This window comes from Musa acuminata, chromosome BXJ1-10 (genome assembly GCF_036884655.1).
Source record: "Musa acuminata AAA Group cultivar baxijiao chromosome BXJ1-10, Cavendish_Baxijiao_AAA, whole genome shotgun sequence".
Taxonomy (NCBI): domain Eukaryota; kingdom Viridiplantae; phylum Streptophyta; class Magnoliopsida; order Zingiberales; family Musaceae; genus Musa; species Musa acuminata.
This window is the reverse complement of record NC_088336.1, coordinates 23,041,804-23,063,036: the sequence shown is the minus strand read 5'-3', so window position 1 is coordinate 23,063,036 and position 21,233 is coordinate 23,041,804. Positions and strand designations below refer to the sequence as shown.

Below are 21,233 nucleotides of genomic sequence, written 5' to 3'. Positions count from 1 at the left end.
TTAATTTTTATAAATATGAGGTATGACAACTTATGTTTGACTAACAGATTGTCATAGTAGATGTATGGTGGCCTTATCTTTGGTCCACCCATACCTCACTTGAAATAGAAAAGGAAAAGAGATGAAACAACCAGCTTGTTTGATTTAGAATTCCAGTAACCTCCCAGCTTGTTTCTCATCCTTCTTCTCTTCACCTCTGTCTGTGTGCGTTTGTAGAACGAGTCCGTTGTGAATGTGTTTGGAGGTCAAGAATCGTCTTGTATTTAAGTTGAGAGGTTGGTGATTCTTTTGCATGCTCGGTTGGGGAAGAGATGACGAGAACCGGAAGGAGTGTCGCGCTTCTGTTCCTTGTGCTGATGGAATTCCTTGGTTGGAAATCCTGCGTGGTGGATGCGAATCCTCGCCGGATTCTCTTGGACACGGACGTGGATACCGATGACTTCTTTGCGCTTCTGTACCTGCTGAAGCAGAACCAATCGCAGTTCGACCTCAAGGTATGATTCCCGCCATTCATCCAGTAATGGCATTGCTTGTGTCAGTGATGTCCGATCAAAGGGACTGTTTTCTCATCCGTACCTGCAGTCGTGATCTCCATTTCCGCAGTGAAGAATAGAACTCATGAATCAAAAGTTTAAACCTAATCCTCATGGAGTTGTATTTGCTTTCATAATTCTGGGTGGCGTGCATGATCATTTCAGGCTATTACGATTAGCGCGAATGCATGGGCCGATGCAGGGCATGCTGTCAATCATGTGTACGACATCCTTTACATGATGAACCGGGACGACATTCCCGTCGGAGTCGGAGGTGATGGTGGAATACTGGACGACGGCACCATACTCCCACATGTTGGTGGCTATCTCCCTCTAATAGAACAGGTACATCTACATGGTTCTTCTTCATATATATTATCGGCTTCTGCGAAACCAGGCGCTAACCGTGGGCAAATCTCAGGGCATGTCGACGGCAGGCGACTGCCGTTATCGACAAGCGATTCCGGTAGGTGGTCATGGAGGATTAGATGTCAACACTAACTATGGCTTGCGTAGGAGCTTCCTCCCACAGGTACTCAATCCAACTAGTAATGGTTGAATTCTGATAGTTCATGATCATGCTCTTCGACCTTTCATGGTCTTCTCAATGATCTGATGCCTACATCCTGCTTGTGCCTGAAAACACCAGGGCAGAAGGCGTTACATTCCTCTTCAGCAACCCACAGCTCAAAAAGTCCTGATTGACACAGTCTCTGCTGGCCCTACTGTGCTCTTTGTTATTGGATCTCACACCAACATTGCTTTGTTTCTCATGACAAACCCACAACTGAAGAAGAACATCGAGCACATCTATATTATGGGAGGTGGTGTAAGGTCGAAGAACCCTTGCTGCACAAACAATGCAAGCACTTCTTGCGATCGTCAGCACTGTGACGATAAGGGGAACCTGTTTACAGGATACACCAGCAATCCTTATGCAGAGTTCAATATATTTGGAGATCCTTTTGCTGCATACCAGGTGAATAGTCCGTCATACATGGATCTGTTTTGAGTTGAATACAGTTCTGCTAGAATCAATCATTACTGCTTGTGTGCAGTGCAAGTTCTAATTTATTTTCCATAAACACAGAAAGATTAGTTCATTTGATGTCTACTGCATTGAGGCAGGTCTTTCATGCTGGGATTCCAGTTACTCTCGTTCCACTTGATTCAACCAACACTATCCCCGTCAATGAGGAATTCTTTGATGTGTTCCAACAGCAGCAAGAAACATTTGAGGCACAATACTGTTTCAAATCTCTAAAAATCATTCGGGATAACTGGTTCGACAACCAGTTCTACACAGTGAGTTCTTCATGAGGTTTCTATCAGTACTTGCCTGGTGAAATGCTTTCTGATCACGGGCAGCTTGTCATTTGGACTCTATTTGCAGAGCTACTTCATGTGGGACTCCTTCGCTTCTGGTGTGGCCATATCGATCATGAGCAAAGCGGACAACTATGATGGTGAGAATGAATTCGCAGAGATGAAATATCTGAACATAACAGTCGTTACTTCAAACGAACCATATGGTGTGAGTGATGGCTCCAATCCCTTTTTTGATGGGCGTGCCGTTCCAAAGTTCAATCTGCAGAAAGGTGGAGTGCACAGTGGTCATGTTCAAACTGGCCTTCAAGATCCATTTTGCATTGTGAAGGGAAGTGACAGAGGGATATGCCAGGTAGCTCCAACCTTTACCAGTATGGGAATCCATATGCCGCATTCCATGGCTACAGTAAAACGTTTGCATGCCTCATTGTTTCTTATGTTGAACTACCACGACGAGAAGAAATACAGCTATCACACAAGCAAAAAGTAAAAATAAAATAAAATATTTTATATCTCACCCAAAACTTTTATTTCTTTCATGATCTAACACTTAGGGTTTACATAGTCCTCATGATACATTTCATTCATTAAATTTTTTTTGAAAAATCAATAGTCAATTTAATTTATTCTTTTATATGTCATTAACGTATTTCACCTCTTGATATAATAAATATCTTTATAATGCCTTGACAAATTTAATTTCAATATTCTTCTCGCTTAAACTTATTCCATCTAACATATCAAGATTTTTTCGAAGTTATTGAAATACTTCAAATTGGAGAGGTTTGTAAGTATATAAGCCACTTGTTCATTTGTCTTAGCATGAAATAACTTTATTTATTTGTTTTTGGTATGGTCTTTTACAAAAAATCTTATGTTGTTATGCTTTAATTTTTCATAATAGACTGAATTCTTAGAAGGAAATAGTTGACTTATTATCAACATAAATCTTAATTAACTTCTCCACACACAAAGTTCTTGGATTAGTTTTATTAGGTATATCTCAAAAAAAAAAAAAAAAAAAAGATGTTCCTTCACAACTTGATACAACAATGATAGTTTTTTTATAGACCATATGAATGTTGCTTCACCAAGATAAAATACAAATTCGATTATACATTTCCTACTATCATAGTTTCCGACTCAATTACTGTCATTATATCCAATGAGCTCTAACCTTATAGATAATGAATATAATATATCATAATCAATTGTTCCTTTAATATATTATAAAATTCTTTTAGTAACCTTTAAATGAGATGTCTCAAGAGCTTCCCCACACACACACACACACACACACACACACACACACACACACACACACACACATATATATATATATATATATATATATATATATATATATATATATATATATATATATATATATATACTTATTAAACAAACTCCAAATAATATATCAAGTCGATAATAAGTTGGATTAAATAATTTACCTTTATCTTTGTTGGTCAATTTAGTGTCGTTATGCTTCAATTTTTTATAATAGACTGAATTCTTAGAAGGAAATAGTTGACTTATTATCAACATAAATCTTAATTAATTTTTCTTATGGCACGCGAAGTTCTTGGAGTAGTTCTCTTAGTTATATCTCATAACAAACATAAGAAGATGTTCCTTCACAACTTGATACAACAATGATACTTATTATTTTTCTGATTCTAAATCTATTGTTTATTAAACTTAACATCTCTTTTTTTTACAAAATTTATCTTATCACCTTTATTGTTAGGATTATAATAAAATTCAAAGGAGCACTATCCATATCTTTTGCAAACATTATTTTAGACCTTTTATAATTTCTACCATGTTCGTGGCCTTAGTCATGTTCTCGACCATAACATCGACCTCTTTGGTTATAATTTTTTTATTACCTATATTGTTTTAAGATTCTTGATTAATTTGAATTTTGTCTTTTCTTCCTATTTGTCCACAACCTCTTTCTTTTTGAGATTTTTATTTGCTTTTGTTTTCAAGAATAGCTTGGTTTATAGATTTGACTTCTTCTCTTTTTATAAGTCTTTGTATATGAACTTGAAGAAAACTCATTAGTTGTTTTAAAGATATTTATTTCAAATATTTAGACTCTTCAATCGCTCTAATAATAAAATTAAACTTTGGATCTAGAGATCTTAGTATTTTTTTTTATTTCTATTTGATCACTTAGTTATTCATTATTTTATCTTATTTGATGAATAATAGAAAATATTTTTTAAAAAGTAAACAAAAATAAATTCAAGTACCGTAATGTAATTTTTCAAACTCAACTCATAAAACTAGAAGAAACAGAACTTTTTTACCTTATCCATACCATCAAATGCTTGTTGAAGTATTTCTCAATCCTCTTTTGAAGTTTTTGCTGAAATAATGATCTTGAATATTGTATCATTAAGCCCTCGGTAAATCATAAATAAAGATTTTTCTCTTTTTCTCCCTTTAATTTTTGAGTTATTTTCTTACTTCTATATTCATTATTCCTTCTTTTGTTGGATATGATTAAACAATTCCATCCTCTACAAACTTTCATATATCATAGGAGCCTATAAGAACCGTCATTTTGATACACCATATATCATTAGATGGTACTTAAGGAAGAGGTGTTAGCTTAATTTGAATTTAGATACTGAATATTGAACTATATAAGGAGAAGAGATAGTGCTATCATACAAATGACGAGTAAGGATAAGATAAAAATATTTTATGTTTTACTTAAAAACTTTATATCTTTCGTAGCCCAGATTTATATAATCCTCGTAAAATATGAATATTTCTTTTTCAAGAAACTTTTCTCGATAATCAATAGTCAATTTGATTTATTTTATAAATTTTTAATATATTTAATTTTTTTTGAAAGAATGAACATCCTTACTGTCTTCACAAATTTAGTTCCAACATCTTCTTCCTTCCCGCACTATCTTCTGCACTTTCAATTAGTGATATTTGAGGGTATTGCACATACAGGATGGGTACACCAAGGAAGTAGCCGGTCCAGAAGCAGTTCAAGTACTTGTTGCACAGGAAGCAAAACCTAACCAGGATGTTCACAGTCCATTAAACAGGCAGTTCTTCAAAAGCTTTCTGGATGTAAGTGTTTGGAACCAGTGATTGTTCATGTTACATCGACCACCATGTGAATAAATGATCTGTATTCCAGATGCAAGAAAAGCTTCATTTCTACATGCTTTGAAATTTCAAATTTATCATGTCACAGACTTAAGATGATTCCATGTCTGCAATGAAGTATACCTGAAACATAACAGCGTGCTCGCTTTGAAACGCAGGTTCTCAATGTCCACCACCCATCTGGGCGTTTCAACTTCACAACAGAGTTCCCGTTTTACAGAGAAATCCTCTACAAGCCAAATCGTACAAGTCGAACGCGGGGAAGGCCGGTGGTGTTGGACATGGACATGAGCGCTGGAGACTTCATTGCACTCATCTATCTGCTCAAAGCTCCTGTGGATATCGTAGACCTCAAGGTTGCAGTCTGATGCATGAACTTAAGGAAAACATGAATACCAATTCTAATCCTTGTTGCTGTCATCGTCTTTGTTCATAGGGAATACTAGTGAGCGGCAATGGATGGGCAACCGCCGCCACCATAGACATCATCTACGATGTGCTGCACATGATGGGCCGTGATGATGTTCCGGTTGGTCTGGGAAATCTCACTGCTTTAGGCGCACCAAGTCTCGGATGCAAGTACGTGAAGGCCATTCCACAGGGCAGTGGTGGACTTCTCGACTCCGATACACTCTATGGACTTGGTCGAACACTGCCCCGGAGTCCCAGGAGGTACATTTTCTTGCATCCTGCAACGGCTGTTGGATTCAAAGGAAATATTTAGATCTTTCTGTCGAGAAGGAAATGCATTACTAACTCTGATGTTTATTCTTTACTTGTGTCTTTCTAATGCCAAGTATGTTGCAATTTATTCCAGCTACACAGTTGAAAATCCTGTGAGGTTTGGAGCACTAGGAAACACTGATCAGCCTAAACTTAGACAGGCATTAGCTCTGGAAGTTTGGCAGTCCATCTCGAGGGCACTGCAGCCAGGGGAAAAGCTCACTGTACTGACAAATGGACCTCTTACTAACTTAGCCAACATTATTGATCTGGACAAAAGTGCAGCTGAAGTTATACAGGTCAGTCGAATCTGTTGATAAGTTTATAGTTTCTTGAATCGATCTGAAAGGAGAAAATCTTGAACTAGAGAGTTCTTGCACTTCTTCTCTGATTGCAGGATGTTTACGTAGTCGGTGGGCAAGTGATCGATGGGAAAAATAAGAGAGGAAACGTCTTCACGGTTCCTTCGAACGAGTTCGCCGAGTTCAACATGTTCCTTGACCCTGTAGCTGCGAAGAAGGTAATGGAGTCGAATCTTAGGATCACGCTTATTCCTCTCAGTGCTCAGCAGAAAGTGAGCTCCTTTAAGAGGACCTTACAAAACTTAAAGATTGCAGAGAAGACTCCTGAGTCCATTTTTGCACATAGCTTGCTGTCATTGCTCGACAAACTGCAGCAGAAGCAACCAAAACTATACAATCACATGGTAGTTTACCAGCATTTCTTTGCCGCTTGTATCCTATTGTGCGCTTACTGTTTGTTCTTTTTCTTGTGGTGCTGCAGGAAATATTTCTGGGGGAAGTCCTTGGTGCAGTTTTCTTGGTTGAACATTCTAAACTAAACGCAACGATGCAAACGGAGAAGATTACTGTTTTAACTGGGAACATGAGCCTGGACGGGCAGATTACAGTAGACAAAAGATATGGAAAGTTAGTGAACATAGTGGATGAATTTGACAGCGAGGCATATTACAAGCTGCTTGGAGATTTGTTAGGTGATAAGCAGCAGTCTGCAGTGATTGGGAGCTTTGAGGAACAGCAGAAGATATGGAGGACACCGCCTAAATGAAGCGGTGGAACATTCGGCATGATACCCTATAGGAAGTTTCTTTTGCATGCAAATAATAAACAGAAATGAAAGGTATACGATCTGTAAAATGCCTGTAGGCCATACAAAGATCCATGTATTTGCTTCCAATGCAACACAAAACATCTACATAGTAATGTTTGTGATTTTATAAGCAATTGAATTCACTAATCCTTCTGGGACTAAATAAATAGCTAACAATAATCCTATTTTCTTTTCAGACATTTTTCTCAATTTATAAATGTTACCATAAACATTAATTTTTTTCCCCTAAGAAATTTACAACATTAGCCAATTAAAATACCCTAATTATATTATTTAATTAAAATTTCATTATCGATGTATTATTTACGGTTATATTTGTGTGTGTATGTATGTATTATTTACAACATAAAATGATATCAATTGGTGTAACTTTATGTCGCAAACCATACATAAGAAAGCTTCGCTAAGTAACGAGGAAAGAAAATGATATCACTAAAGTTATCATCGTCTTGTCAACATGGTCTGCTATAAACTTTTCTACAGGATCTCCTCCAGACTCCTTTCTCGATGCCCTCCCTCGAACTACTATTGCTTCGTCCATCAGTTGAGGCCGAGTCAGATTGGCAAAGGCTAAAGCAACAGGTGCACAATCTAAAGATGATATAGGTTCGATAAACAAGTATTTTTTGATACATTTTGTAGATCGGATGATGGCAAATCTTTCATGCAGATTTAAACAGAGCGAATATGCACAATCTAAAGATGAAAATGGTTGTAAATATTATTTGAGACACATGAATATAAAAAGGTAAGAAACAAGAAACTAGTAACAAATAATAAAATTGGCATGACAAGTTCTAAAACAAAAAACAAGAGAAAATGTATGACACATCACCAGTCAATATTTACTATTAAACCTAGATACACCTATCAATTTAAGCCAGCTATTGCTATTGTTGTTGACCAGTAGAACCAAGATACCTGAAATTTTTATCCTTTTAATATCAATTTTTGATACTAACATTGCATAAAAAATATAGTCTATCTTGGTCATAATTATTCTAAAACCATTAACTTCCATCTTTTGCAGACTTATAAGATATACAGTAACCATACCTAACAAATATAATATCAAAACCAAATTTCATCTTTTAATAACATCTTTAAATGCACATCAATTCTTCTCAGAAATTTTCTTTGATCTCATTATCTTATACGGCCACCACTTGTTCACCTTGTATGTATCCATCATCTATCCAGAAAATTACTTCTGTCGTTTCAGATCATCTGCATATGCATTTATCTTCAAAACCTAATATAATTAAGCCTTAGGTGACCTCATTAAAATATTTGGCCTTTAGTCTCTTTCACAAGATTTGACATGGCAATCAAAGTAATCAAAGTTTTTTAGATTTTTTGGCCAAGCTTTATAGTAAGCTCACTATATATTTCTGGCCTCATTCTTATAGAGAAATATCTCCCAAAGGACAACTCAAGAATCAAAATCTAAGAACAAACAACTACAAGCAGAACTTGGAAACAAGAAATTGAAGACAAATATATTAATAATAGAATTGGCTGATGATGCACAGGACACATGAAATTTCAAATCTTTAGTTGGGGGAAAAATAGAAGAAAATAGATGATAAATTCAAGCAATTTGTAAAATACCATACATTCCTGATGCGTGTAACCAAACGAGACACCTTCAGGTGTATATCTCTGAGAACCAAAATGATGCATCCCACAGTTGTTCCTTTAACCGCACAACTGTTGCACACCAATAACTTGGGAGGAAGTCGGCGGAGATTATCTATAGAAACTTTGTAGCCAGGTAAATGGTAGAAGCTCTCTTCCAGGCAACATAAGAGTAAAACACAATAGAACCAAATCAGAACAGGAAAGCAACAAACAGTGAACAAATATAAACAAATAAGTTGACACTTTTTATCTTCCTTGGGTACATTTTAATCAGCAATGCAAATGGAGAAACAATTCCTAGCAAAGAAGCGCATGTTCTCCAACATGACAAGCATATTATAAGCTGGACTACTGGCAATTCAGTTGGTCCAAAGATGCTATAAATTCACAAAGACATCATAGAGAATCAGTTGAGCACTCATAGAGCTATAAACTTCCAACAGCAGAAAAGAATAGCATCCTTTGTACATGTCAATACAGAAACACTAGAATCCAGAGAGATCAATTTAGTTTAAGAAAAGAATCTTGGAAACAGCCTTTTTAATTATTTAAATCTAATAGTGTGTCTATTGACCCTCCCCATACCTCGCATTGGTGGGAGCCTTGTGCACTGAATCCACCCTTTTCTTAAAAAAAATGACTGGAGATGAAACCAATTTGATATATCCTAGAAGATTTAACTTCTGCCAAAAAAATGTGTGTGAAATCACCAAGAAAGCAACAAAAGATATCGAACCACATAAAACAAGACTTTGAACTAGGAGAATACCTGCTCTTGTAGAGTAGTACAATGGTCCGGTTATAGGCCACTGCCTGAGATACCTCCCAGACTAAATCAGATCCACAGTGGAGACCACCTATCAGGAATGGACAACCCTAGCGACCTCCTGTATCTCCATCAACATCCGCTTCATGAACTTCCAATGCAACAGCCACCTAAATAATCCTTGACAAGAAGAAGAGATGAAAATAGCACTGAAACAAACAAACAAACAGAATAGAAATCCCTAACAGAAGGGATGACAAATCAGGCACCTGTATTCATGAAGTGTTCATCCTGGAGGTCATTGAGCTTTTCAAGGGTGGAGTTGTCAATCCAGGCCTTGGATGGGGCAAGGTCAGGGTCGTGAGCACTCACTCGCATGCACATGCACATGTAAACGTAGATGCAGACACACACACACTGACTATTGAGAACGGAGACTTTAGACAAGGGAGGTAAATTTACATCAGCTCAGCAACTAAAACTAAGAAATTAAATCTGAAACAAATATGAACCTGCAATTCAATGAGTTGGCAGTGGTATCTACTGTTGATATCAACAAAGTTTCATGGTATAACATGTAGTAGATACAATGATAGATACCCTTCAGCTGGAATTTCCTGGTATAACAGTTGGTATAACATTACCAAAAATATGGTATTCCAATCATATGGAATCAAACATATGATAGATACTTCAGCTGCCACCATCAGAATCCAAGAACAGCTCAAGTAGACTTTAAATGCCAAAGAGGTCATAAACAATTCAACTGGCAACAAAGTATTATGAAACTGGCAATAGAAGATGTCTAGGGACTAGGATAACCAACATTTGGAATGAACAAGTTGTATCTCCAGACAGCATAAGGTACCATACTTCAGTTTATGAAGAAAATATTACAGTAGTCTGATGAGCAACAAAGGCCAGCTGATGGACACATAAGACAAGTTTGAAAATAATTTCAACCATTGAAGACCAACAGAAAATAAAATCACCATGAATCAACCATAGAACCCATTAACAGTAAATAATTCTGTACAAGTAAAGATGAAACAGAGCTCTGCCTCTAGGAAGCATATCCAACTTCATAAATTAAAATTCCAAATCTACAGAATGTACAATAATGGTGAAAGGACAGGTGACCCGATAAGCAGACTTTTAGCTTCCATCTCTCACACTTTCAGCATTGAGTTATGGTTCTCTCAATCAGCTGTGCCCAATCATAAGGTAAATACCTTTGATTGCCAAATGGGAATCAAATAGAAAGAGAGTTGTTACTCTAGTACATGTTGATAGCTTCCAGTTCGTATGTAGAGTCAACTATGAAAAATAGAAATTTACTCCTACAAAGGTTTTGAAGCCACTATCTTCTACAGTGCATTATTGAAGGGAGAAAACACAAACGTAAGAAGATAAATACAATGGTAAGCGCTCCATCTTTTGGTATCAAGGCAAATGTACCAAGTGCCATCAACCTGTTTCACATCATAAGAAGATAAAATATTTGATGCTAACAGAAAATAGAAGAAAAAACAAAATCTATTGATGATTACAAAATTGTAATATAGAAATACAGGTCCACACCTTCTTCGCTAAAGGCAAATACACCTCCCAGCATATTGACATTGTCCCCATCTTCTTCGGTCTTTTCTATCTCGCAATGGCTGCTGTTGCTGTCTGCATCATTAACAGCTTCAGTTAACTCACAGCAGTCATCAAGTCCTGATACTTTACAATAGCCCTCATCAAAATATTGACCAAACTCTTGGGAATCAGCACTTTCAGCTTGTTCCATATGGGTGTTGGTAATACATGTCTTTGGAATTTTTCTACTGCCATTATTGTTCAGAGAGTAATTATCTACAGCCAGTCTACCATTATATGACAGGCCACTTGATCTTGTTGACACACCATTGTTGACTGAGTCATCCTTGACAGGATAGTTATCAGTGTTTTTCAAATTAAGTTGGATGCAACTTTTGGCAGAGCACTTTCTGGGCATTACGGCTGATGCTTTAAATTCTGACAATGCATCAACATCATTTCTGATAACTGAACACAAACCATGACCAGATTCATTAGGAATAGACTTCTCCATCAACGGCAAGCTAACAAGTTCATTAGGCCTTGTCTCACTTAAACCAAGCAAACCTTCTGTGGTTCTTGGCCCTAAAATAAACATATAGGCAAAAAAAATAGCTTCTGATTACCAAATTCCATATCAAAGTTTCGGCAAATTTAGAAATTGTTCTTAACAAAATATGATCCACATGCAAAAGAAGTAGGCTCAAAGTTACCATTGCTTGGATCAAGCAAACCTCCTGATGAAGTTTGGTATCTACCACCAACCCTGCAAAGATGTAACGGTCTCATTATACAACTATGATGGTTAGTGTCCGTTACTTATTCTGATGTTGCAACAGTTATTTCCCATTTTGCTGAGTCAATGTTCAACCCAGATTTCTCAGATGGTGTCAAACCAACAGATGCATGCATGCAAATAGTTTCCTACTATGGTTTATGGAGTTTCCAGCATTCACATTCTGCAATTATTTTTGTATTGCTCACTAGCACTGTCCCAATGCTTTTAGGTTATACATTTCAAATACATCTTTCTCTTTCAGACATCAAATGTGAAGATGTCAGCATTACCCTATTGCACGACCATCTAATTGCAGCTAGAAAGGATGCAGCAGCTTCAGGTGCAATGTACTGCCTGTGTTAATGAGAAAAACAATATTTCAGATCTGAACCTTCAAAAATCTGGTTTCTAAAGACAACACTTTGTCTTTAAAGTGCTGCTGCAGAAGCAGACAGATATCACAAACTAAGAAAAGCCTCGATCGAATCCAAACTTCATATGCTCACAATATTTGAAGTGCTAAATAACATGCCCAGCATTAGATAAGTTTAAATTTTCATCTAGCCGTGATGCAACTGGATGACTGATCTCTACAGATATAGGGATCAAGAGTTTGCTTTAGTGGGCTTATGTCATAAATACCATGATTGAAACTGATGCATATTGTGGTAATCAACTAGTCATAATGAAAATTGTTACCATAAAACACCAAGAAGAGATGAGTGTAAGGAAAGAGATAAACCACCGCAATAATATGAAGGTTAGAAGAAGGATGAATTATTCAAGAAAGAGAAATTAATCCTTTTGAAATCAAATTTGAAGGACTTGAGAATAATAAACCCTCTCACATATTCTTGATGTATGAAGGATTGTCATTTACATTTTACAATACAAAAAGCAATGGGCTATTTCCTGTATTTGGATGGAACCAAATCCTAAGGACAAGATTTAATATAGAACTGTTTCTCACAGCTAGATTAGGACAGTATCTTCATTATGAGACAGTATCTTCATTACTTTTAAAGTCCCTGGTAACATTTGGACCATCTAACCAAGCCAAAATTCCTTGAGGCAGGATGAGGCAGCAAAAAAGGGTGCAAAATGAGGACTTCATAAGAAGAAAAAATATTTGAGGAAAGGTATTGCCTGGCTTCACTAGTAAAAACCTTTACATGTCATCGCAAGGTCCAGAGATCGAATTCTGTCTTTTATTGTAATATGCTGGTTAGCTTAACTTGTAAAGATCTTAATAGGTCATTGCAAGGGCCTGGGCTCAAAACTTGTCCTCATCACTTAACCTTTGCAAAAAAATAAATTCCTCGAGAGAAGAAAAGCATAAACTCCCTTCATAACTTTCCTATTCATATTTCATCATGCTAATACTACCAAAGGTTTTTGTACATGTGAGAATGAGCTAATTCTATCAAATCTGTGCCACTTTGCAGAATTAAGAGAATTCATAATCCGAGCATCTTTAAATGATACATTACAAATTAGTTTATTAAATTGGTTTCGTCAATGCTTTTATTCTGGTCAAGATCAAGATGTACAAGAGCAAGCATATAGGTACCAAGTCCATGCTTCATTGCAGAACTCAGTATGTTCTTGATCAAGCATCCCAATATGAGACTTTGTCAAAAGTAGAAACTATAGTAATTGATTCGTTCATACTTTAGTCTGGTCAGATTTGTGACTTTCATGTTGAATCTGTTCTTTTTTTTTTTACTCCTGCTGTGTTGTGGGAGCATTACTTTTGTGCTATACTACTCAATACAATAGAAACTGTGCTGCACTCCACTTCAGTTACATATATTTTGTGACATCCAATTTTACATAAAAGAGTAAAAAAACAATCAGGGCAAAGGCCCTTGAATTATGTCTATCGTGTTGTATTAAGTCTATAAGGATACTAGCAGAAGACAAGCCTTATAGTTTAATTAGTGACAGCAGTATTCTATAGAAAATACCTGTCATTCCAGTCTGACTGGAATCCATGAAATTGCTCAAAAACAGGAAGTAAATCCTTTTGCCTTATTTCCACCTCATTAAAAGATAATTTTTCAATCTCAATTTCTCCATGAGTAAGATCTTCTGCACAACCTTCAAAAGCTGGTAGTGGATCCAACAAACAGAAACAAATCTACAATAAAAAATAAAATAGAAGATATATGTTATCCACCTTTAAGAATTGTCGTCTTTATGAACTGCTCAGGAACAAAAAAGATTAATACCTTTGATTTCTGCCAAACTGGGACCTTTCCTGAGCTAATCTGTACTTCTGCATTTGAAAAGTACCAGGACCTTTCACTTCCCATTGACTCTGTTCCAGGTACACCATTGGCACTTGACAGGATACATGAACTTCCATTATCTTTACAATCTCCTGAATCGATGACAGTCTCACTATCTTGTTGATTATTAAAGATAATTATGGAAACATGTTCCTCTCTTTGAGGCCAATTTGATCTTCGACATGCATCCCACCACTGAACTGGCTCAGCATTTACATGTAATTCTTCATCTTGAAGTTGCAACAAAGGAGCAGGTAAAGCTTTCAAGCTGCTATCACAAGGCTCCACAAATGAAGATAAAAGAAGTTCATATTGTATGACAAGACCAGACGGAGAGTAAACTAGAAGATGTTCCAAAGAGTTGGCCTTGGGGGGAACCGGTGAAAGATCATGGTAAAGAGAATTATGAAACATAGCAGCAACAGCACCTGATGGTCCAAATGTCTTTCCTGCTGCAGAAGCAGCAACACTGCTAACAGTACTTAGCCAACTGGAATTAACATTTTTAATCCTACTAACTACAGAATAAGTAATTGGAGGTGGATGAGGAGGTGCATGTGACTGTTGATGCATCATGCAACATGCAGCTGACCACCATGGCGACGTTAGATTAGGAGTTAGAACCGGTCCTTCACCATTCACATTTTGTTGTTGAAGGCTAGCATCACCACCAAAAGGCGATAGAACATATATGTGGCAGGTACCCTTAGATGAAACAATTGAAATCCATTGACTATAATGGCTAAACGAGATATCCTGGATGACCTGGTACAAAAAGAAAAAACTATCAATCAAAGGTATCAAATAAATGATTTGCCATAGAAATCATGGTAAAGAGCATCTTAGATTCATACAGCTGCTGTTATCCCACGACATAGTGTGTAAAGATGCACATGCGACGACGTCCAATTGTAACGTGCTGGGCCAGAACCATTTAGTACACGAGTTGGCATGATTCGGAAAATATTTATCTTGTGCCCGTGTACTGAAGCTGTGACCAAAAGAGTACCGCTTGGGTCAAAACATAGAGCAGATATCGGACTGGTATGGGCCCTAAATTGTGAAATGACATCCGTTGAAGTGAAATCTGTAACAACCACCTGCAGGGTCATAAAAAATCATCAATTTACCTTGTTAAAGACTAAATGCATTTAAGATCTGTAAATAATTAATTATAAATATCTCATTTAAGAGTGTTTGCAAGTATTAGTTTGTAGGATGATGTGTCCAACTCTGGTAGTATACAGACCATTCCTGCATTATCAGATTCACTTGGATGTGAAGTTGGTGGATGTCTTCCAGATCTCCTGCTCAAATTTGTTGACAAAGGAGAACTACAGCCATCAGGAAGTATCTCTTGGCAATATTTTGACCAAGTTTTGTGAGTCATATCTCCAAGATTTCGAATTCCAGCAGCCAATGTTTTACTAGATTCCATTGCATAACGAGCAACTAAGTTTCCACTGCCGGGTGAAGTTGATGGGCTGACACCTGGAGAGGGAGTAAGATTTTGTGGACTAAGGTGGCCTGAATTTGGTACAAGAGGGTTATCAGAAGCATAAGCTAACCACCTAGAGCCAACAGCCATTGGACCATAACCAATGTTAACACCAGGTACTCCTTGTAATGGATAGGTAAGTACGCTGAACTTTTGCTTAAGAGTAACTGCATCGAAACACAATATCTGCCAAAACATAATTCAAGCAATCAGAAGGAAATTGTAATACCCCAAATCTACTGATGATCAAAATAAAATAACTTATCCTGTTTACTTGTGTAGCAAATAACACAGCAACAATTCGGGGACTGCTTCGAACCATATATACAGCAGACTTGAATTTCAGAACATGAACATAACTGTGAGATTTGAATGAGTAGAACCAGACGGCTGTAGGAATTAAGATGCTGTTTTCTGCCCGAGGTTCACTTTTGTTCTCTCTCATTGATGCACTCAGATGACCACCTTGCACGACACCAGTGCCATTGGTTTCATCACCAGCAACAACCAAGAGCAAAGGATGTGATGCTCTGAGTCCTTCAATAGATTCAGATTTGATCGGCATGGGCTGCATCTGTAAAAAAGTAGCTGGGCCATCACGCTTGGAAACCAGTTCGCATACACTTGAAGCATTCTCCACATCAAACACTTGAAATCCATTTGAATAACCAAGAAGTAGAACATGCTTGAAGGAAGATGGACCAAGCTCTATCTTATCAAAGCCAGCCCATAATACCTGTTAGAGCAACAAAAATTTATTATCAAAATTTGTATTTTCTTAAACCAGAGATATTAAGTGTAGAAATGTAGCATACACGGAGATCTTCTGTGAATGACTGGTGAATACAAAAAGAGCAAGACAAGAAAGACTTGACCAAGGTTCTATCGAACCCATGTCGGTTCAAGCTGGATCGGTATGGGTCCAGCTTGTGTTGGCATTGTGACCCAATATGCCGATACATACCATCGTACAAAGAAGTGGGGAGGGGGTTAAAGAAAATTTTTAAAAAAATAACAAACAATAAGCCCTATACCGAATGTGGACCGTCCAAAGTTGGAGGTTTATGATGGTACATACTGGTCCAAGCAAGAGGCAATACCTTGGACTTAACAATACCCAATAAGCAAAATGTATACATTAACCAATATAAACACTAAAAAATGATTTAAGTCAAAGAGATGCTAGCATAGTAACATCCACCTCATGGAACATTTTCTTATGCACGAACCATATTGTTTATATAATAATAAAACTTTTATACTAAGTGAATTGCACCTTCATAAACCTCCCTGATATCTGTCACTCTCTTCACTTTCCAAAAAATCACAGGCACACAAATGTTCATTAATCTGCTTCTTTATCTTCTAATATCTCATAGCATTAACCAAGGACCACTATATCTATCTTTCAGTTACCAACTTAATGAAGCCCGCTGGCTCTGAAAATACACACGAAAAAGATATAGTGACACTTTTGCCCATTGACGCCATAGATAGAGTTATAAAAAATCCAACTATTGGAGAAATGAAGAAAAATCAAGGGTGAAAAATGAAAATTATGCAGGTGCATTTTGGATTGATTATATACTGGCTTGAACCACTTGGCTAATAACTGCTCTTTATCTCCTCCTGTGGCTCACATACCAAATTTAATCATATGAAATTATTCCAGCCTCAATCAATTAACCTCTTCTAGCAGAATCTACAGCTTGTATGCAGAGAGTAATAGTTCTGATAAATTTTAGCATTTTCCAGTAAGATCAGTCAAAGATCTTTCTGTATAGTTTTGGCTCAATCACTAACTTTTTCATGTATATATGACAAAGGTAGGACCTTCCACTTACACAACTTATTCCTAGGTCTTGTACCAGAGCCCATTCATTCTGAAATATAGACTGGCTAGGAAGCTAGCAGTAAATCTTAAAAAATCAATCATAAGTCAAAAGTGGATAATGTACATTTCTCCTTCAATTAACTTCTCAGCTTAGTATTCTGGTCCTCTATTAATGTACATTTCTCCTTCAATTAAGAGCCAGAAATCCCAAAGCGTAATAATTTGAAAAGAACATCAAGAATAACCAGAATGCAAGTGTTTTTTCTTCCCAGACATCAAATAAAATACCATTTTTTTCAAGATAAATAACTATTTTCATTCTCTATAAATCTTCCAACCCCTGCATTCTTCCTAACCGAAATCTAGGTATTGAGGAAGAGCCTTTTTTTTTTTCTTTTGAATAGCTAACAAGTACGCCAGTTGAAATTAAGAAGTCCGAGCCATAAATTTAGTCAATCAAGAAGCTCAAGAACCATGAACCTAAACACTGTCAACTACCTGGTATGCATCACAGTTCGTCCCCTCTTATAAGAGACAACACACAAATCAAATTGCAAACCAATCAAATTAAAAGAACAGACTTCCATTTAACACCGATCTTCGGCCCAATAGCAAGAAAGGGGAGATTATTCTGTTTTTCCACGAATAACCTGGTCCTTGTCATCTTCGGGCGGAGCGGCGATCGACGCGGCGATGGACGCCCCAGCGGATCGGACGCTGCTCACGACGGACCCCGCGTTTGACGAAACAGTCTTCAGGCAGGACGAAAAGATGCGCATCGACTTCGGGAGTAGCCCGTTCTGACCTTTCCCCTGCTCATCCTCCCCGACCCACCGCCCCCTGCCGCCCATCGCGGGATCCCACCGCAGCAAAATGACTTCCAACGTTCTTTTCGCCTACTTCAGCTCAGAAATAAAACCAAGCCAAGAACTCAATTTTACTCTTCTCTCCTCGCCGTTACCTTCGCGATCGCCTCACCCGCTCCCTTAAATAGGGATCGTGAAACCGGTTCTGCCGGGCCCACCAAATAAGCCAAGGGCACAGGATTAGCACCGTACAACCGCGGCTGACTGGAACGAGATTCCTTTTATGATTCGGTCCCAAGACACCATCTAATGCGAATCCAACACCTCCCTCTTTCTTATTGTGAATATTTATTCAAGAAAAATATTAGTGAGGAATTGATATGAAACATAAGGAATTAATTTTGTTTCTGTTAGACATAAAATGCATTGGATAAATGGTCTCATATTCGAATTATATTAAAACAAAAACAAAAACAAAAAACACATGGAATTGGGAGATCAAACCGTGCTGATGATGCGTGGATGAGAAGGGTGCGGGGGTGGCTTGTGGGGTTCGTGTGCCGACAATTGGAGTGTCTTAAAAGAAAAAGAGTATGGGAGGGTAGGCCTAATAATTGCTTATTTTGATCAAAGATTAGCAGATGAAATAATACCTACCAGGCACTATAAGTGATAGATCATTTTTATTATTTAACATTTTAATATTATCTAGTTAAGTTCGAAATTTGTTTGTAAATTTAATATGTTGTCACGTAGTAACATTGGAAGATTCTAAATTTAGTTTCCTAGATTGCTTGAAGAGAAAAAAAAAAATAAACGCGGAAGCCAATTTCATAAGTTAGCACATGACAACACTTGACATTTTTAATTTAGCTTCCTGTAATTGCTAAATGAGAATAAAATGGAAACCAGTGAAGAAAAAAAATGAAAGAACAACTAAAAAATCACCTCTATAAATATGAGGACTTATCGATCAAGAATATACTATTTAAATCAAATAGTAAAGGCTATAAAAAAAGAAAGAACAAATGATTCATTTGATATTTTCCCTTCTTTTTTTTTTGTTACCTAGAGGTCCACAATAAAAGCAAATAGAATATAATAAAACATCATAATGGATAACGAATTAGCTTTGTTTCCCACACTATATGTTATTGGTTCAATGTAATATATGTTATGTTTTTGGATCATATGACTAGGCGTAGAGATAGTTATTTCTTCTACTATTATACTTTTATGGTTATTACCACTCTTGTTCACTTCATTTATATCCAAATGGACAGTTAAAACTCGTCCTATATTGATAAGTAATCCAAATATGGCAAGATTTGTACGAAAGGAGAACAAACTATAAAAATTAATATTTAATTATTCTATAAATATCATTCGTATACTTAGTTTTCTTCTTCTTTTTTTAATAGAGATATAGGAATATATTGCATGTTCTTAAGATTTTTCTCTGATAAATCTAGAGAGGTTGTGGGTGAATAAAGGAATCTATATTTGAGCCCATATTAACATAAGAAAACTTAGTCTCATCTTCAGGTTAAAAAAATAATTTTTTTTTCTTTTTTATGGACATAGGTCAAGATTATTGGATCATGTGAATGTCACATCGATCATTTGATCTGTATTAGATTGTTGATCTCTGAATTTTTTTTTTTTTACTATCATTATCTTCTCCCCATAACACTTACCTTTTATCAATGTAGAAATCATAAGTAGAATGTCGAGCAAAGTATTTATCATTAACAAATAAAAATTGTTAATCCTATCATTATGATTAAAGAATAAAAATTTCTTGTATAGATTAAAAATATAGTCATAATTAATATATATATATATATATATATATAGAAGTTTTAAGACACATATGTATTCATGCGGTAATTAGAAGGGGACACTGTTGTGTGAATTCTCCTCCAATCCCAATATGGAATGACATTTGATAATAATAAGAAACCCTTAAAATGTAAAACGCTATACTTCTCTATCCAAAGCTTCACAAAGACTACTGTACTAATAAATATCACAAAACTAAACCTGTCAAGGAAGATACTGGATTAATGGAAGAATAAGAGAGAAAATGACGAGAAGTGGAAGAAAAATGATTGCATTTCTTGATAATTCTGCTCAGATTATAATTTATAAGGTTGATAAATGTAGTACTATCAACTTCAACCTAAACATTTTGACTAGAAAAGCCACCATTGGATTGCGTCTTACATGTAGATTTGATCTGAATTAATATGGGCTAGAGTGGGAGAAATTATAATATCCCACTTAGGTTCACATTAAAAGTGGACAAAACTAAGGATTTGATGAGTATACTATTATCAACTTCAGCTTAATTATTTTAACTAATAATTTAGACTTAATCCACCGAGACCAAGCCCGAATCATGATGGTGATCGACAGAATTGGCAAAACAAATGGTCAAAGTCAAAAAGACACAGTCAAAACGGACCTCACAAACCCATCATGTCAGTCACGATATAGCCCGCAGCCTGCAAATGGTTTGTAGATATGCCCCATAGACTGAAACTATTCAGGTATAGTTTGTAGCAATGATAAGAGAACCTAATACATACTGCCACCAGTTACTCCCCCACACTGAGTTACATTGCTGCCAGTAGAAGCAACTTATTATTTGCAATTGCCCCTACTTGTTCTTCTGGGCTTTGAGGGTATCTGGGCCGGGCATGACAAACCTTTCGACATGTCCAATAAACAACAAAACGTGCAACTAGCCTAATGCTCACTCGATCGCATGCTCATGTCGACGGACATCCAAGAAAGAGCACAGTTATCAGTCGATTAACTAATCCCAAATCGTAAACCAGTGAAAGATGAAAGGACGGACAAAGCTAGCGCACCGAATCTGTCACGCATTAACGCAAACAGGTTCCCGGCATCTTATTGCCCAACTTTATCTAAAGAAAAGAAGACTCACCATCCAATTAAAAGGTCTCCACCGGAGAAAGGCGTAGGTCCTCACAAGCAGTCGCATCAACCAGGGGTTAAAAGGTCCCGCTAGTGGAAGGTCACACTGCCATTTAATTAGCTGCACTTTCCGGTTGCGGGTCCTTTAAACGGAAAAACGCTAGCTCCGCAAACGCCCTCGAGCCCTTCAAACAGGGACCCTCCGTTTATAAATGCCGCAAGCTATGCGAAACAAACG

At 36.8% G+C, this 21,233-nt stretch overlaps 2 protein-coding genes across 5 annotated transcripts; one reads left to right on the top strand and one right to left on the bottom strand.

Moving 5' to 3' along the window:
* Positions 1 to 283: 283 nt before the first annotated feature.
* Positions 284 to 7,052, top strand: LOC135595568 (nucleoside hydrolase 3-like). Its single transcript, XM_065086664.1, has 12 exons — positions 284 to 494; positions 699 to 878; positions 955 to 1,065; positions 1,183 to 1,512; positions 1,662 to 1,838; positions 1,927 to 2,214; positions 4,842 to 4,964; positions 5,162 to 5,359; positions 5,440 to 5,675; positions 5,821 to 6,025; positions 6,124 to 6,432; positions 6,510 to 7,052. The coding sequence occupies exons 1-12, from the start codon at positions 312 to 314 to the stop codon at positions 6,792 to 6,794; spliced, it is 2,625 nt and encodes an 874-aa protein (XP_064942736.1). The 5' UTR covers positions 284 to 311; the 3' UTR covers positions 6,795 to 7,052.
* Positions 7,053 to 10,258: 3,206 nt separating this feature from the next.
* LOC135595566 (autophagy-related protein 18g-like) lies at positions 10,259 to 18,211 on the bottom strand. 4 transcript variants are annotated; one of them, XM_065086658.1, is made up of 9 exons: positions 17,897 to 18,211; positions 15,687 to 16,148; positions 15,164 to 15,598; positions 14,769 to 15,014; positions 13,855 to 14,679; positions 13,591 to 13,763; positions 11,559 to 11,611; positions 10,846 to 11,430; positions 10,259 to 10,736 (listed from the first exon to the last, which is right to left on the bottom strand). In XM_065086658.1, exons 1-9 carry the CDS (start codon positions 18,095 to 18,097, stop codon positions 10,732 to 10,734), a joined length of 2,985 nt encoding a protein of 994 aa, XP_064942730.1. In that variant the 5' UTR covers positions 18,098 to 18,211; the 3' UTR covers positions 10,259 to 10,731. The 4 variants fall into 4 exon arrangements, with proteins under 4 accessions (XP_064942730.1, XP_064942731.1, XP_064942733.1 ...); XM_065086659.1 differs by having other exon boundaries at positions 10,846 to 10,938; XM_065086661.1 differs by lacking the exon at positions 10,259 to 10,736 and adding an exon at positions 11,914 to 11,977 and having other exon boundaries at positions 10,841 to 10,938.
* Between the last annotated feature and the right edge of the window lie 3,022 nt (positions 18,212 to 21,233).